Here is an 18,793-nt window from a genome sequence, read left to right as displayed (position 1 = left end):
CTAACTTTCCATTGGTTGTAAAATGTGCCATTATTTTATGTACCTCTAAGAAAGAAAAAAATATAGTTAAGTAAACTAGAGAAGATTGTCAGTTTCTAAGTTGTATTCCAGTTTCAGGGATATTAAAAGTTTAAAATATGAATTTTAGAATTGATAAAATAAGGATAAATTTGTTTAAGCTAGTAAATATCTTTAGTGGGATGACCCCCAGGCTCAGGAATGTTGAATTTGGGCCCTCAGTTACACTTATAGACCTGAAAGAATTAAATGAGAAAGAAAAGTTAGACTTTTAGTGCAACAATGACTCTGATGTGTTTTTAAAAAATAACAATAAAGTAGGTTATAAATATCACATGAAAGACACAAGTAATAAGTAGAAATCTATGTGTGAATAGTATGTACAATCCAGATTTCTTAAGTCCTTCACTTTCATAAAATCCTTGATGTTAAGCTTAAATTGTCATAACCTGAGAATTTAAGAACCCTGAGTGATACGGAGGTGGGGAGACTTTTGCAGAGAATGTGATTTATTCCTGTTTGCCCTTTAAAAAAAAAAAAAGTAAGCAACCAACTAAGTTTAGATTATATCTACTACTAGTGTTTGCAATTTTTATGCTGGATTTCCAATCAATTCTTTTAATGTTTCAATGCAAAAAAAAATATATTCTTAAACTTTTAAAAGAGAAGGAAAAGCCTGTGGTGGGACTTAATGCACTTAGAAGCATTCAATCATTAATTCAACAAATATTTATTGAATACCTTCCGTGTGTCCAGCACTGTTTTATGCACTAGTAACACATAAGGGAACAAAAGACTCAAAGATCCATGCCTTCATGCAGTTTATTTCTAGAGGAGGGAGATAGACAATATAATAATAACAACAACAACAATAATAATAAACAATGTATACAACAAGTCAGAAGAAAATAAGTGGTATGAAAAATTTTTAAAAAAAAACGGTAAAGGGGATCTGATTTGGAGGGATACCGGTTACATTTTTTAATAAGATAGTCAAGGTAAATCTCCTTTGAAAAGGGAACATTTGAGTAAAACTTAAAGGAAGGGAGTTAGCCAAGCAAATATATGGGGGAAGACCATACCAGGCAGGTAAAACTGGGATGTTCCTCTCTCAGATATCTAGAGGAAAGAACTTAAGGTGGGAACACACCTAATACATTGGAGGAAGAGGAGACCAGTAAAAGCAAAGAAAAAAAAGAACAAAAGAGAGAAAAGTGAGAGAAAAATGGAGGCCAAATCATGCAGTGTCTTGTAGATTATAACAATTTTGCTCTTTACTCTGAATAAAATCAGAATCCTTTGCAGGTTTTGAGCCTGGGAGCAGTGTTATCTGCCTTACATTTTTGCAATACTACGTTGACTATTAAAATGAGCAGAGGCAAAAGTAGAAGCAGAAAGACCTGTTGGGAAGATGGTTTGGAGTTCGAGGAGAGATTAGGGATGGGAAGTGGCTGGATTCTGCATTTCCTAGCTAGATTGCCCCTAGAGTGTGAAAAAGAAGAGAGTACAGATGACTTAGATGCCTGAGACAAAAGAGATTAACAACTGGAAGGACAAAATAGCCAATCAACTCAGATGGTAAAGGCCACAGATTAAACAAAACAGGAATGCTGAAAGGGAAATTGGGGGTTCAGTTTTGGACATGAGTTCAAGATGTCTTTGGGGCATACAAGCAAGAGGTGAAATGGGAAGTTCAGTGTAATTAGAGTTTGGAAGAAAGATCTGGGCTGCAGATACTGGTATGCATCGGCATATAGATAATATTTAAAGTCACGAGACTCGATGACATCACTAACCCTCTTGCATGCCAACATCAAGACGTTAATGTTGAAGGGAAGCCAGAAAAAAGAGATGGAAATGGAGCAACCAGTGAGGTAAGAAGGAAACTAGGAAAAGGGGTAGCCTGCAAGCCAAGGGAAGACATGGTTTCAAAGAGACAGGGGGGTGTCAAATGCTGCCATGCCTGTACATCTAATGAGATGAGTGCCAAGACTGGCGATTGCATTTAGCAAGTGAAACTTCAGAACTGCAGGTAGTAATACCCACACCCTTTCCCATTTCCTTTGATAATTTTGGTGGTCTTTGGTGCCACATTTCCAAGAGAGCCAGCTATGCTGTCAAGATGCTACCAACCTTTGAAATGATTTGTTCTTTATCTGTATATTGCAGAGCTGCAGTACACTTGATGTTTAATAAACTTTAGGACTTTTGTAAAGTTTTTTGTTTTCTGAGATCTTATTACTATAAAATGCTATAGTTCTGTAGGGCTTTTGTTTCAATTCCTATACATTTTAAATTATGTTATTGCAAAAGCTAGCCAAATGGTTCAGACTAAAAGATGGAAATTTAAACTGTCTTTAAATAAGAATGCTCCTTTGGGAACTAAGCTATGCAACTTTATGTATTTTGTGTAATATGATGTAAGATTATGTAATTTTAAATATTATGATTTCTTTTTTTTATTTAAGCTGGAGGATGCTGGCACCTATACCTGTGTTGCTAACAATGCTGCAGGTGAAGATACACACATGGTCAGCCTGACCGTACATGTTCTCCCCACTTTTACTGAACTTCCTGGAGATGTGTCATTAAATAAAGGAGAACAGCTACGATTAAGTTGTAAAGCCACTGGGATTCCATTGCCCAAGTTAACATGGACCTTCAATAACAATATTATCCCAGGTTGGTAATTTAATTCTTACGTAAATAAATATACCCATAAAGAACTCTAAACCAATCTCCATTTCCTTTAGCTCTGGGAATTGTTTGAAAAGTCACATGAAGAGATGGAGCATCTAGGTGGCTCAGTCAGTTGAGTGTCGGACTCTTGGTTTTAGCTTAGGTCATGATCTTAGGGTTGTGGGATCAAGCCCTGTATCAGACTCCACACCCAGCAGGGAGTTGGCTTAAGATATTCTCTCTCTTCTTCTCCCTCCTCTTCTGCCCTTCCCCTTGCTCTCTCTCTCTCTCTCTCTCAAATAAATAAAATCTAAAAAAAAAAAAAAGAAGAAAAGTGAAGTTGCATGAAGTTGATTACTTTAAGTTCTGTAAAATATGTACCTTTGCCTAGATTTTACCCTATGCCCACTATATATGTTCTTTTTTTTTTTCATTCTTTTGAAGAGTAAGTTAATCACAGGACCACATATGATATGATATTAGTAGACTTTTTTACCAAAAAATAATCTCCCTCTCCCAGGAGAAGATGATATTGTATGCACAGTTACGTAAACATCTCCTCCATGGACCTCCTTTATCACTAATAACTAGATTAAAGTGACTACTGTTGGAGTCCTAAAGATTCACCTAATTTTACAGAGGAGAGCTCTGCTTCTCACTGTATGAATTAACTCATATCTATTAACCTCTCTTATAATGTAAATCAATTATAGAGAAACATTTTAGTCACTGTGTGTACTACATATTGAAGTAATGCCTGGAACCCAGAAGCACTCATTTCTGGGAGAACAAGTATCTCTTTATTTGTTAGACTTTGTTATTAGCACAAATATGTTATCAGTTAATAAGTTGTCATATCCCAAAATTGAATTCTGAAATACTGCACTATTAGCATTTAATAAATATGTCTTCCCTAGAAAAGAATAAGCTTAAATCTTTCTATTATAAAGATCTATATTAATGACTGAAATTCATCAACTGTATTACCTTAATATTAATATTATACCTCAGTAAGGAAAAATAAAGTCTAAAAAAATCTAATCAGTACTGTTTTCTGATGGTGTAATAACTAATTCAGCTATTTAAATTTTTAAAGCTTGATTTTGCACTTAATATTCAACACTATGAAATCTTTTGAAATAATTCAAATGGAGGAAAGCAAGCAAAGTAAAAATACCTAACATAATTAGGTGTTTGCTGATCTAATCAGAATCTTATTGAGTATAAGTTGCTTGAGGATTAGCATGTTTACCTTAAATTCTATTCCAAATATTATAACTACCTTTATAAATATTTATATCATCACCATTTATGGAGAAGTTAAATTATTACAAATTTAATCATGTTGTCATTATTACCTAGCTAGCATATGTTTTCATGATTTCCCCTCTGACCTGCCAAGTCAGTTGAATTACAACTGAAAAGGTTTTTATGTTTTTGAGGTAAATTGTGGTGGTGAAATAAATGAAATGGAAAATGTCAGATGTCTGAATGAAAGATTTTTGAAACCCAGAGAGACCACGAGCCAGATTTAGGCAACACTTTGAGATGAAAGGTGTACTTTAAATCTAAAATAATTTTAAAAGATGTTTGTTTTCATCTTCTTTTCCTGTTCCTTCTGCTGTTTTTCATTCTTCAAACAAGTCTCTAGAGACAGCAAATAGCTTAGGGGAAGAAATCTGTGAAAAAGGCTCTCTTCTCCAATGTCATGATGAGATCTCTAGTTTAGCTGCTGACCAACTCATAAATCCAACCTGCAAAATATTGAGCTGTTGTGATTATTTTCCTAAGTTACTGAGAGGCATTTGTGTCGTTTCCTGACTTGTTTCTTTCAGCCCACTTTGACAGTGTTAATGGACACAGTGAACTTGTTATTGAAAGAGTGTCAAAAGAGGATTCAGGTACTTATGTGTGCACTGCAGAGAACAGCGTTGGTTTTGTGAAGGCAATTGGATTTGTTTATGTGAAAGGTAGGTAAACATGCTCTATCTTTATCATTTATTCATAATGAATAGTTTGCATTTTGCTTCCTTATTATGTAGTTATACACTATAACTTCAGTTTATTAATCCATCTAGTCCTGTTTCACAGATGCGCAAATTCATAAGATAAAAAATTATCAACAGTCAACTCAAAAAAAGGTAAGCAAAGAAATCATTTGGTACAAAACAGAATCATCTGCTTAGATTATTGAAACTAACCAAATTATCTGGTTGATTTTTTTTTATTTTTTTTCATTTTTTTTTAAATTTTATTTATTTATGATAGGCACACAGTGAGAGAGAGAGAGAGGCAGAGACATAGGCAGAGGGAGAAGCAGGCTCCATGCACTGGGAGCCCGACGTGGGATTCGATCCCGGGTCTCCAGGATCGCGCCCTGGGCCAAAGGCAGGCGCCAAACCGCTGCGCCACCCAGGGATCCCTAACCAAATTATCTGGTTGATTAGCATGAGCAGTTGATTCTGAAAATCCATGGGGTTCAAAAGTGGCTTTTCCCTTCCTCACTAAAATTATCTTTCTAAATAGGTCAAAATCACAAGGAAATTATCAGAGCTTCCTTTTACTTATAATTATCCATTGTTATTTCCCAGAACCTCCAGTCTTCAAAGGTGATTACCCTTCTAACTGGATTGAACCACTTGGTGGTAATGCAATCTTGAATTGTGAGGTGAAAGGAGATCCTGCCCCAACCATTCAATGGAGCAGAAAGGGGATGGATATTGAAATTAACCACAGAATCCGTCAACTGGTCAATGGTTCCCTGGCCATTTATGGCACTGTAGTAAGTTACACTGAAATTTTTGGTGGGCACTTTAATTGCCACAATTAATGCCTCTCTATAGGTGCCATGAATGGGAAAAGTTTCTGTTGCATTTCTAATTAAATCATAAAATCTGAATCAATGGGTTTTTATAAACAACTGACACAGTGTTCAAACTGATTATTTTTAGCTTTTTCAAAGAAACACAAGCAACAAAATAATGTTGCTGCTTTGTTCCCAATGATTGATCCTATTATTATTTAGCATCATTAGATAACTTCCTCAAATCTGTATTAGATCAAAGAAATTAAAGAATTATAAACACAGTTACAGATAAATTATAAGGTTAGGTTTCATCACTGAGCTGATAACCCTAATAAGGCTTTCCAAAAGCTTCAGCAATTCAGAAAATGAGTGTTGCTTTAAGTTATTCTAATTTTGGAGTCAAGTGAATGAGATATTTTATCTAAAAATTTCTCAACTAGACTACAGATGGATAATTTTTAATGCATTGTTGAATTAATTGAAATAATAATTAAAATATAATATTTAATCACCTGATCCAATGAACCACTCTTAGTCTTTCTCCTGGGTTTTATTTCAGCATTGGATGTTGTTCCTTGTCCTTTCAATTTTGCAATGATTTCTATCTTTAACTGCTACAACACTAGTGAAATTTAGATTTCTTCATTACCACCTTCTCCCTTTCCTCTACACAAGTTTTACTACTTCTAAAGTCCTTGGTACTTCTTCTAATACCACTAATGTTAATACTAATTTTTTTCACCATAAAATTTCGGATTCTTAAATATTTACCTCCAACTCTGAAACTCTTCCAAGTTCCATTTACAGTTTCTTATTGAAAATTTCTATCTGGGTAATACATTGACACCCCCAATCAAACATCTGTCTTCCTTCTCCCACCCTGCTCTACTTCCTGCAGTTCAGTTCTCCTTTATTGACTTAATGTTTTTATTAACAAATTCTCATATTCACCAGACTTTTAGCAAAATCTGTGACTCTAATTAGTCATCAAATCTAAACTCATATATTATTTTTATACCACATATGTATAAATATGTATACATATAAATGTGACTTATATTCTGTGATTCATCATTAAGTTAGTTTTTCACTTTCTCACCTGAAGTGCACACTCCCTAGAGACCCCTCTTAATTTTTTTAGTAATCCCCATTAGAAAAGTCTCAATATTTGTTCCTTTGTCCTCATTATTTTAATGCTTTTTGAGGTATCTGGAAGAATAGACGTGCCTGAATGGCTCAGATGATTAAGTGTCTAACTCTTGATTTTGGCTCAGGTTGTGATCTCAGAGTTGGGAGATCAAGCCCAACATTGGGCTCCATGCTGAGCATGGAATCTGCCTAAGATTCTCTCTCTCTCTCTCTCTCTCTCTCTCTCTCTCTCTGCCTCTCCCTCTCTTTCCCTCTCTTTTTGGATTAAAAAAAAAAGATATCTGGAAGAATAGCATAGGCAGTTTTCTTTAGTGAGGTTATTTTCGGTAGATTACAAAAAATGTTATTTTTGCTTCAGTTTCCTAGCAATTATTATTCTCAGAAAACAATAATAGACTATTTTGGAAACATTTAGGCTGGCAATTTTTTCTTGTTTTTAAACCTACTTATGGTGTTAAATATATGTAGTTTTATCTATTTCTATGATAATCTCTTCTCAAAAATGGAATTTTATATTAACCTCATAGTGAAAAAATTTTTTGCCCTGCTCTATAGGCACACATTTTAATAAGACACTGCTTATTTCCATAGAATGAAGATGCTGGTGATTATACATGTGTAGCTACCAATGACGCTGGGGTGGTGGAGCGCAGCATGAGTCTGACCCTGCAGAGTAAGCTGCTTATTAAACTCTATGTAAACACCCAATTTGAGGAATGTTGCCTAATAAAGAATGTCCATCTTCTTTAACTTTATAGCAAGTATATTATCAGCAGTCTTCAGAATTATGCAATTTAGTTTTCTGCTGCTGATAGAGCAATTTGTTATCAAGCAAAAGATTGATACAGTTTTGAATAGATATTTTTTCTATTTTATCTAACATATGCAGTTCACGATTGCAATTGCTTGGTGGCAGAGCTTTCTTTTGGTTTGAAAAATATTCAGTCAAATACCCTTCATGTAGTTCACCATGGATCTCATACTTTTACAAAAATGTCATTTTGTGGGACTTTAAACATATATATTAAAAGTAAAGACTAATATCAATGAATTTGAAAGTTCTCTAGGTTGATTGCTATCAATCTTCAGCGAAATAATTATGTATTCTGATAGTAGGACTATCATGCTCATTAAGAAGCCCCTCAGTGTAAGCCATTAAAAGGATAGTCTCCAGAACCACTTCAGGATTGACCTGAGGGTAGCATCATTGGGTTGAGAACTTAAGTGAATAAACTTCTTCTGTGAATAGGCTCAGTATTTAGTGAGATAAAATTATGTTTTCTTCATTCACTATCAAGAGATGCTGCAGACAAGTATTTACTAACAGTTATTTGCTAAATAAACTACTATTATCTAAGACTTTAACTTTTTAAAATCTTTTTCAGACCTTAGCATTTAATAATAGATACTTTGTAAAAATCCAAGACAGTGTTTTCCCCTAGCTCTATTGAGGTATACTAGGTAAATAAAACTGTGTGTATTTAAAATGTACAGTGTGGAAATTATGTATATATATATATATATATATATAATATACACACTGTGAAATGATTGCACCAATCAAGTTTATTAACACATCCATCACTTCACAGTTACCATTTTTTGGTTTTGATTGTTTTGGTAAGAACACTGAAGATCTACTCACTTTATAAATTCGAGGATACAGTGCAATGTTATTAACTATAGTCATCATGCTATACCTTAGAACCTTGGAACTTATTCATTTCTAAGTGAAAGTTTGTGTCCTTTGATCCACATCACTCATTTCCCCCAATCAACTCTGTTTCTGTGAATTCAACTCTTTTTTAAAGATTTCACATATAAATGATACCATATACTATTTATCTATGTCTGGTTTACCATAATGCCCTCCAGGTCCATTCATGCTGTTGCAAATGGCAGGATTTCCTTCTTTTTATTGCTGGATAATATTCCATTATATATCCATATATATATATGGATAAAGAAAATGATTCTCATTTCTTCTCATTTTCTTTATCCATTCGTCCGTCACGAGAACTTAGGTTGTTTCCATATCTTGCTAAGATGATGTTTTATAAAGTACATCGCCTTGTAGGATGTTATTAGGAAAAAACTAGAGTTCCATGGTCAAACAAGTCTGAAAAAGAATCAATTAAACAAAGTTCATTCATTTATCAAATATATAAAAAGCATCTACTATATGCCAAGCCCTGCTTAGTTGCCAGGTTTCTTTATTGCAGATATTTCCTAAAATGTTAACATGTTAATTGTTAAAATTCAGCAAGAGAAGGGTATAATATGCTACATTTCCCAAATAAATGTTTTTTCCATGAAACCTTCCTCCCTGCTTTGTTGAGTAAATGTAGGTAGGGCATCACAATGATTAATCTCTCCTGGAAGAGTGTTCCACTGATCTGGTTTATGAAAGGCTTCATTAGATTAGCTTATTTACATGTGCCGACAAGAAGTTGATTTAAATAAGTGAGGCATATAAAAAAATACAAAATATAATTTGTTTAAAATTAAAGCACCAGAAGCAATGTTTTCATTTAGAGAAAGTACTCATATTTAACTGATCATTATGTGACTGATAGAATTAATTCAACCATGAAAGATATACATATGGAATTCTATTGTTGAGTTAATTTATAGCCTTATGGGCAATCGGAAATGTTCAAATACGGCATTGAAATTAAGATTCTGAGTTTTATTTGACATTTTCTTTGACCATAATAGCAGGAGCAGAAGAGCTCATTTAGTCATTATGTTATCATTTAGTGTTGAGTGATTAATCTGAGGCATTTAATTTATTCAGCAGCAGTTTATTGAACTCATAACATAATCTAAACACTGGGAGATAAATAAAAGCCCCAGTCCTGAAAGTTTCTAGAGTAAGGTTAACATAAACATCAAGTAAGAAGGTAATTGTGTAGGATGATATGGGCATATACATGAATAATGCATTAATGATACTCACTGAGACATTCAAACCTCATATGAAATAATTACTTTTGTAAAAGACAACATGTCAGTAATAACTCCACATAAAACGCTCGCATATTAATGTCACAATAAAACACATTTTACTTCCACTTTTGTTTTATGTTCTATTATTCTCCCTATACTTCTCCATCTAAAATGGAGCCGTCACCCTGAATTATGTGACATTTATTACCTCTCATTGAGCAAATCATTCAACCCCACTATATCACAACCTTCACCCTTCAAGAATATACAACCTCCTCTTTGCTCACCTATTCGAATGTGAAGTCTTCTGATTAAATAAATGTTTAAAACCTTGTATGCTGCTGCTCTCTGGGGGAAATCATCCTTTCAAAGCTAAATCTGTCTCCATGCTATTTCCTTCTCTCCGAGTAGCTTCCCTTCTCCTATACATAATCTTACCCATTTTTGAAAATCTAGTTCAAGCTTCTTCTTCCCCATGAAGTCTTTCATATTCTATATTTCTTGACACTGTAGGCCAGCATAAACTTTCTGCCAGCAGCTGTATACAGCTGCCTTTACACTTTTTCTGACTTACTTGAGCAGCTATAATCTACTATAATAATCTACTATAAAACTATTAACTTCTCCCTCTTTCTTGAAACCCCTTCCTATGATTGCCAGGGTACCATTCTCTCTTGATTTTCTTTCTACCTCATTCTTAATGATTCTTGAATATCTTCCTTTTCCTCTCTATTTTCAATGAATGCCTCTGTTGATCTATTAAGCCACTACTGTCTATGCTTCCATGTTACCACATATTTACCTATTCTGTACTAAATACTGTTCTTCCTATTCCATTACTAAATCCTATAACTACATTATAGCTAAGTAATTATAGTCACTCACCTGTCTTATCAGTGGACTGTGAAGTCCTTGAGACTATAATAAGTTATATCTGTTATCTCTGTACACTCAGCATCTAACACAATGCCTGGAAAATAGTAGGCTCGCAATACATGTTTATTGAATACATGAATTACGACCAGTAATGAAAGAAAAAGTGAATAATGACTCTTCATCAAAAAATGATGTAAGGGATACCATGTAAACACAGACAAAAACAATGATAACAACAATAGTACTAATAATATCATGTGCTTCCCCTGTAAAAGAGCTAGGCTTACATCATCTTAGTGGAGTATTAACAAGAATTTTCTGAAGGACACAAAGCTCAGAGAGGGCCTACAGAACAGAAGCAGAGTTTGAATCTAGAAAGTATGACTGCAGAGCATATACTATAGACTAATCTGCTTAGGGGGTTAAAATTTTGGACATTTAGTGAGTAAAACAGAGCTATGAAAAGTTTATCGATGACAATGGCAACCTTAGTAGTTGAGAAATAGTGTTCTATAAACAAATCCACCCATTTTTTTCCAAAATAATGTTACTATATAATATTGATAAAAAATGTTAATATAACTTAGTAAAAACTAAGAAATGCCATCTTCTTTTTTCTGTAGGTCCTCCCATTATCACCCTTGAGCCAGTAGAAACTGTTATTAATGCCGGTGGCAAAGTCATATTGAATTGTCAGGCAACTGGAGAGCCTTATCCAACCATTACATGGTCCCGTCAAGGGCACTCTATCCCCTGGGATGACCGAGTTAATGTGCTGTCCAACAACTCATTACATATTGCTGCTGCTCAGAAAGAAGATACGTCTGAATATGAATGTGTTGCTCGAAACCTGATGGGTTCTGTCCTTGTCAGAGTGCCAGTCACAGTCCAGGGTGAGTGTGATCAGAGGGATATTTACATAAAATAGCACCTGGAGGTAGTATTACCCTGGCTGGCTCAGTTGGAAGAGCATGCCACTCCATCTCAGGGCTGTGAGTTTAAGCCCCGCACTGAGTGTAGAGATCACAAAAATAAATAAACTTTAAAAATAAATAAATAGATAAATAGCACCTCGGGCAAACCAAATCATAAAAATTATTAGACATCTTAGTCCAAGTCTCCTTTATCTCTAAGATGCTTCTAGATTGTGGAGCTAGAACAAAAATCCCATAATTTACAGACTGGAGGGAATAAAACAATACAGATTAAAGCAGTAAAATACCATGCTAACAATTCAAAATCCTGGACTGATGTATTGATTCAAAACTAAGTCAAATTTATTATCAGAAATTGATGCATTTATTTTTCTTTAAAAAATGACATATCCAAAAGGTAAACAGTATTTGAACTTCTTGGTCTCTCACTCTTCTAGCAGCCATGTTCACATGAGTCAGGATCAGAGCTGGGAAGAAACTATAGCTAACTATTTGAAATTCTTCTTTCCTGTATAGATTTTAATTTTAACATAAAAGAGAGCATCCATAAGCAATTTCTCAGCAATTATAGATTCAGCTTTAGACCTGGTGCACAAATGAAAATCAATTTATGTTTTGTTGTTCACAAACACAAAGTCCAATGTTTTATTTGCAGTACATGGTGGATATTCCCAGTGGTCTTCATGGAGATCCTGCAGTGTCACCTGTGGAAAAGGCATCCAGAAGAGAAGTCGTCTGTGCAACAACCCCTTTCCAGCCAATGGTGGGAAACCTTGCCAAGGGTCAGATTCAGAAACCCGAAACTGTCAACGTAAGCTGTGTCCAGGTACACCTCTTTATTCAACAGATAGGCACATGTTCAATAGATACTCACTTCTGTTCCCTAACTATGGATTGCCTCAGTATTAATGCTTTAAATTGAAAAGTATCCAACAGTGTAATGTTTCACCTTTGTGTAGTGGATGGTGGCTGGTCAGAATGGAACCCTTGGGAAGAATGCACAAGGAGTTGTGGACGTGGCAACCGAACCAGGACCAGAACTTGCAATAATCCATCAGCTCAATATGGTGGGCGGCCATGTGAAGGAAATGCAGTAGAAATCATCATGTGCAACATTAGGCCTTGTCCAGGTGAGAATACACTGATTGGCAAAACTTGGCTATTTTTAAGTCCTAGAAAGGGGTTATAATTACTTTTTCTTCTTTGTTATAAAAAGATCTTGTGGCCTCTACCCTGGAATATATTCATTCTCTGTGTTCTTCTGTCTCATTGATAAAGTTATGAAAGGTATGACATTAATCAATGTTAAGGAAAATCCCTGATTTAATTGAACATCTTTATGTTACACAAACTGTGGTGTATTTTGAATCATGTAGAGAAAATAAAGTGTTTACAAATTTTAGAAGTAATAAGGATCTTAACATCTAGTGCAGCCATTCATTTTCAGGTAAGAAAAATGAAGTCTAGGGTATTTAAAGACTTTTCTAGAAACACACAATTAGTGAGGACTAAGATAATATAATAGCATCTATTCACTAAACACCTGTCATGTTCTAGGAACTATGTTAGGTGCTTTATGTACATGTGGTTTTTTACTTTGTAAAGCAACCCTACAACATAGGTATTTTAGGGCTTTTTTCAGATTAAAGTGACAGAAACCAAAATTAAATAAGCTTAAGCTGGGATGTCTGGATGGCTCAGCATTTGAACGTCTGTCTTTGGCTCAGGGCATGTTCCTGGGATCTGGGATCAAGTCCCACATCAGCCTCCTTGCAGGAAGCCTGTTTTCTCCCTCTGTCTGTGTTTCTGCCTCTCTCTCCCTGTGTATGTGTCTCTAATGAATAAATAAAATATTTTTTTAAAATAAGCTTAAATAGAAGATTCTACTATCAGGTATGATTGAATTCAAGGATTTGGCCAGTGTTTTTACTAGCATGTTTTCTATCTCTCATCTCTGCTTTCCTCACTTTGGCTTTATTGTCCATTAACCTCTTTCCATGCAGTGGAAAAAAAATTACTGCTGACAGCTACTGACTCACTTAGAATCTAACACCTCAGAAAAAAGGGTCTTGCCCTCTCTCTCTCAGAATTCCTACCAACCTCTGAAAAGGAGACCTCATTGATTTTTTGGGGGTCCCATGCTCACCTCTGAACTCAACTAAGTCCAGATACTTGAATAAGTGGCTTGAGCTACCTACCCGCAGTGTGTCAAGAGGGGCAGAGCTCCTTGTTAGCCGAGAGAAATCATATGGAATAGAAGAGTGTCTGGCCATTCATTAATTAATTCATGTATTAATTCATTTATCCAGTAAATATTTATTGAGCACCAACTCTGTGCTCAAAGTATTGTTTTAATTGCTCCAGTTAGAATGATAGATAATATCATTCAGACATTGATAAGCATACTGAACAAACTCAAAGAGTTGCAGTGATAGAGCATAACTAGATGAGACACCTTAGCTGAGATGGTTTGAAAGAAAGGGAAAGGGGATGCTGACAAACCAAAATGAAATAGTTATCCACTACATTGGATATCATATCCTATTGTATAATTGAGGAAACCAAGATTCAGAAAATATATGATAATTAATTCACTGACCGTTACATAGCTAATAAAAAGTGAATCAAGGATTTGAATCCAAGTCTATCTGATTGCTAAGCCTGTTTGCTTAGATCCTAGCTGTCTTGATTTGTAGTTCAGAACTTATATTACATTACAAAAGTAAAATACTGTTGTGAAATCTTAAACAAAAATAAACCAAAGACAAAAATATTCTTTTAATCTTAAAAAATTAGAAAGCTAATTATAATAGAATAATACATGAAATTTAAAAAGGCCAGAATACCTGATTAGAGCAATCTTTGTGCAGATTGTTAGTTATATCAATATAAGGAAAAGCAAAAATGATATCTATGGATGTCCTAAAATAAAAGCTTTTTTCTCTTCATATTGAGTAACTATTGGTTTACTGGTATTTTACTCAACTGTTCTACTGGCTATTTTTGAGACTTCCTCTAGTTATTCCCCAGTCCCTAAATTAATTGAACTTAACTATTGTTTTGGCAAAGTGTCAGTGGTATCCTGGAGCCAACAAATGAAAACATGTATCTCTTTCTGTTTGAAAGTTTAGTGACATCATATTGCTAGCTGGGCATAGACTATAGTGGAAGCGTTTATGCCATGATGCTACAAATCAGTTTATCTCCCTATTTTTTGAGAGGTGGTTGTTAAGTATTTTTCATCAGACCACTTTAAAATGGCAGGTAGCCTAAGATAGTCTTTCTCATCCAGGGGGTATGTCAGAATCTTAGAGATTGAAGGGCTTTTCTTTTTATATATTGTTGATATTTCATTGATGATTTTTTAATCTATGTTCATGAGAGTTTTTGATCCATAATTTTTCTTTTCTTGTAATGTCTTTGTCTGATTTTGCTATTAGGGAAATGCTGGCCTCATAGAATAAGTTAGAAAGTAATCTTTCTGCTTCTGTCTTCTCAGAGGGATGGTAAAGAATTGGTATAATGTCTTCCTTAAATGTTTAGGAAAATTCAGCAGTGAACCCATTTGAAATAGTGCTTTCCATTTGGTATGGTTATTAATTTTGATTCACTGTCTTTAAGAGATACAGGTTTATTCAGATGTCTACTTCTTGTGCAAGTTTTGGCAAATTGTGTCTTTCAAAGAATTGGTCCATTTCATCCAGGTTATCAAATTTAAGCATAGACTGTTTATAGTATTCCTTTATTACCCTTTTAATATTCACAGGATTCATAGCGATGTCCCCTCTTTCATGTCTGATACTAGTAATTTGTGTTCTCAGTCTCTCTTTTTTCTTCCTCTGGTTAGATCCTTATTGACTTTATTGATATTTTCAAAGAGGCAGCTTTTGATTTCATTGATGTTATCTATTGGCTTCCTTTTTTCAATTTCACTGATTTCTGTTCTAATTCTTTTTTTTTTTTTTCCTTCTGACTACTTTGGATTTAACTTTCTCTTCTTTTTCTGGTTTCCTGAGGTAGAAACTTAGGTAATTGATTTAGATCTTTCTTTTCTAATAAATGCACTGAGTGCTATAAATTTCCCTCCTAGCACTGCTTTTGCTGCATCCCACAAATTTTGAGAAGTTATGCTTTCATCTTTACTTAGTTCAAAATATTTTTAATTTCTTGAGATTTCTTTGATCTATGTATCATTTTGAAGTGTGTTGTTTAATCTCCACATAGATGAGGGTTTTCTAGTTATTTTTCTGTTATTATCTTAATTCCACTGTGGTCTGAGAGCAGATATTAAATTATGTCTATTCTTTTAAAATTTTAAAGATGTATTTTATGACCTAGGATGTGTTCTGTCTGGGTGAATGTTGCAGATGAACTTGTGAAGGTGTATTCTGCTGTAGTTTGATGGAATAGTCTGTAAATGTCAATTATATCCACTTGATCAATGGTGGTGTTGAGTTCAACAATTTCCTTACTGGTTTTCTTCCCGCTACATCTGTGCATTTGTGATAGAGGAGTATCAAAGTCTCTATCATAGTGAATTCATGTATTTTTTTGTAGTTCTATTAGCTTTTGCTTCACAGAGTTTTACTCTTTTTAGTAAGAATTTATTTTTAATACTGTCAAACTTATAGAAAACTTGCAGGAATAGTACAAAGAACTCCTGCATGCCCTCACTCAGATTCACCAATCATGTGTATTTAACTAAATCAAGGTCATTATCTTTCATAATCACAGTTCAATTATCAAAATCAAGAATTTGACTTTAATGCAATACTGTTACTAATCCCACTGCCTAATCCACAATCCACATTCACATCTTGTGACTTATCCCAGTAATGCTTTTATAAGTCCTTTTTTCCCATTCTAAATTCGATCTAGGAACACACTTGCATGTCTTTGTCATTTCTGTTTGGCTGCTCATAACTGGAACAATTCCTTAGTTTCTTTTGACTTTTCTGATCTTGATATTTTCTTAACTGTACAGGCCAATCATTTGCACAAGAGTTTTCAGTTTGGATTTGTCTGCTATTTCCTCACAATTAGCTTCAGGTTTTGCATTTTGGCAGAAACATGACAGAAATTATTTCATGTCCTTCTCAGTACATCATATCAGAAGGCACATAATATCAGTTTGTCCCAAACTGGTAATGCTAACTTTTTTCACTTGTTTAAAGTGGTGAATACCACTCTAGAGTTAGTATTTTTACCTTTGTAATTAGTAAGTATTTTGTAGGGAAACTTTCAGACTACATAAACATCTTGTTTCTTTCAATCTTTCACTCATTAGTTTTAGCATCTATTTAAGATTCTTGCTTAAATCAACTATTTCCATATTTTAACTACACCAGATCTTCTACATTTATTATTAGCTTCATATTGTAAGGAAGAACTTTCTCTTATCTTTTTAAATTTATATCAGTTAAGATTCAGGTATTATTTCATTCAATAGTTTATTACACACCACTACTATTATTTATTGTGATGTTCTGTTGTCCTAGATTTGGCTAGTGGAGAGCCCTTTAGGCTAGCTTCAGGGTCCTCTTGGCTTGTACCCATAATTCCTTGAATACTTTCTTACTTTCTGGTGCAAATTGATACTTTAGGCTTATATTATACTTTCCTTGCCACAGTTAGAAGAGTATTTTTTAACTGCCAGTCCTCCCCCTAAAAAAGATTGTTATCATCCAGAGTGGGCCATTCTGCTGCAATTTTAGAGTCATTGTCATAAAAATATATTTATAATATACCTAATATATGTATAATATATATACATATTATAATATATATATATACAGATATTTTAAAGAATGAGCATTTTTAAAAGTGTCTTTCTGGCAGTTCAGAATTTTGAGTGGAGAATGGTTTTACTTTGGAAAACAGTATAGATTGTCCTCAAAAAATTAAAAATAGAATTAGCATATGATCCAATAATTCCATTCCTGCGTATTTACCCAAGAAAAATGAAAACACTATTTCAAAAAGATATATGCACCTCTGTGTTTATTGCAGCATTATTTATAATAACCAAGATGTAGAAGCAACCTGTGCCCGTTAATAGATTAATGGATTAGGAAGATGTGTGTAAGTGTGTGTGTGTATTATGTGGCCATAAAAAGGGATGAGAGTCTGCCATTTGCAAAACATGAATGGTCCTAGAGGATAGTATGCTAAATGAAATAAGTCAGACTAAGAAAGATAAATACTGTATGGTTGCACTCATATGTGGAATCTGGGGGAAAAACGAATAAACAAAAAGTAGAATCAGACCTATAAATACAGAGAATAAATTGATGTCTGCCAGAAGGAAGGAGGTTGGGGGGATGAAAAAAAATAGCTGAAGGAGAGTTGGAGATACAGGCTTACAGTTTTAAAATAAAAGTCACAGAAATAAAAGGCACAACATAAGGAATATAGTCAGTAATATTGTAATAGTGTTGTATGGTGACAGAATGATAGCTGCCTTTGTGGTGAGCATAGCATAATATATAAATTTGTTGAATCACTATGATGTATGCCTAAAACTAATGTAACATTATATGTCAACCATACTGAAATAAAGTTTTGAAAAAGAATGGCTGTACTCGCTCATAGCTCACATATGTGTAGTACTTACTGTGTGTCCTGCTCTATTCCAAGCATTTTTCATCTATCAACTCATTATTCTTCACCCTAATCCTAATAAAATAGGTTCTTTTATTATCTGCATATTGTAGATGATAAAACAGCACACAGAAAGTAATTTGTCTAAGCTTGCACAGATAGTAAGGGTAAAGCAGTTATCAAACCCAGGGCATCTGGTCCAGAGTCCTTACTCCTAAGCACCGTGTTCTAGTGCTTTTCCAGAATCAGAACTGCAACTCAGTGTAGCAGTAAATTCATTTATTACATTTTGCATTTTTCTTACATACTAATTCCTCCATAGCTGTTTTCTTTTGTATTATTTATATACCACAATATTTTATTCTTTATCTGGCTTATATTATCATTCTAACTTTTTTCTTATCGTTTCTTTCATATAAAAGAAACATTTCACCTCTACCACATATATTATGTCACTAAAGTCAATTCTGGTAAAAATCTGCACTGATTTAAAAAAAATAAAAGGTCTTCAAGTAAATACCTCTATTTATATGTAATAGAAATTACTCAGATAATAAACATCACCCAATTGTAATCTTTTAAAAAAAATGCATCTGTCAACAGCCTCGAAAATATAACATACTAAAATAACTGGAATAGCAGACTTTTTCCAGCCACATAGTCCATACATCAGTAATCTTAATTAATAAAGAAATAGTTTTGAGTGATATCTGCCCTATATTTAAAGGCTTTCTTCTTTCTTTTTAGGTTTAGCCAAATACTTTTTAGTCCAAATTCTTGT

The 18,793-nt window shown here is 34.0% G+C and overlaps 1 protein-coding gene across 4 annotated transcripts in view; it reads left to right on the top strand.

The window, feature by feature from the left end:
• HMCN1 (hemicentin 1) overlaps nucleotides 1-18,793 on the top strand; it is a 458,239-nt gene that overhangs the window by 400,573 nt on the left and 38,873 nt on the right. For all 4 annotated transcript variants that reach the window (XM_072830872.1, XM_072830871.1, XM_072830875.1 and 1 more), the window contains 7 exons: nucleotides 2,487-2,700; nucleotides 4,533-4,667; nucleotides 5,289-5,479; nucleotides 7,244-7,325; nucleotides 11,101-11,370; nucleotides 12,068-12,238; nucleotides 12,372-12,542. In XM_072830872.1, the coding sequence (XP_072686973.1) occupies nucleotides 2,487-2,700; nucleotides 4,533-4,667; nucleotides 5,289-5,479; nucleotides 7,244-7,325; nucleotides 11,101-11,370; nucleotides 12,068-12,238; nucleotides 12,372-12,542 (1,234 nt within the window). The remainder of the gene's footprint in view (nucleotides 1-2,486; nucleotides 2,701-4,532; nucleotides 4,668-5,288; nucleotides 5,480-7,243; nucleotides 7,326-11,100; nucleotides 11,371-12,067; nucleotides 12,239-12,371; nucleotides 12,543-18,793) is intronic.

This window comes from Canis lupus, chromosome 6 (genome assembly GCF_048164855.1).
Source record: "Canis lupus baileyi chromosome 6, mCanLup2.hap1, whole genome shotgun sequence".
Classification (NCBI taxonomy): domain Eukaryota; kingdom Metazoa; phylum Chordata; class Mammalia; order Carnivora; family Canidae; genus Canis; species Canis lupus.
This window is presented reverse-complemented; position numbering and strand designations above follow the sequence as displayed.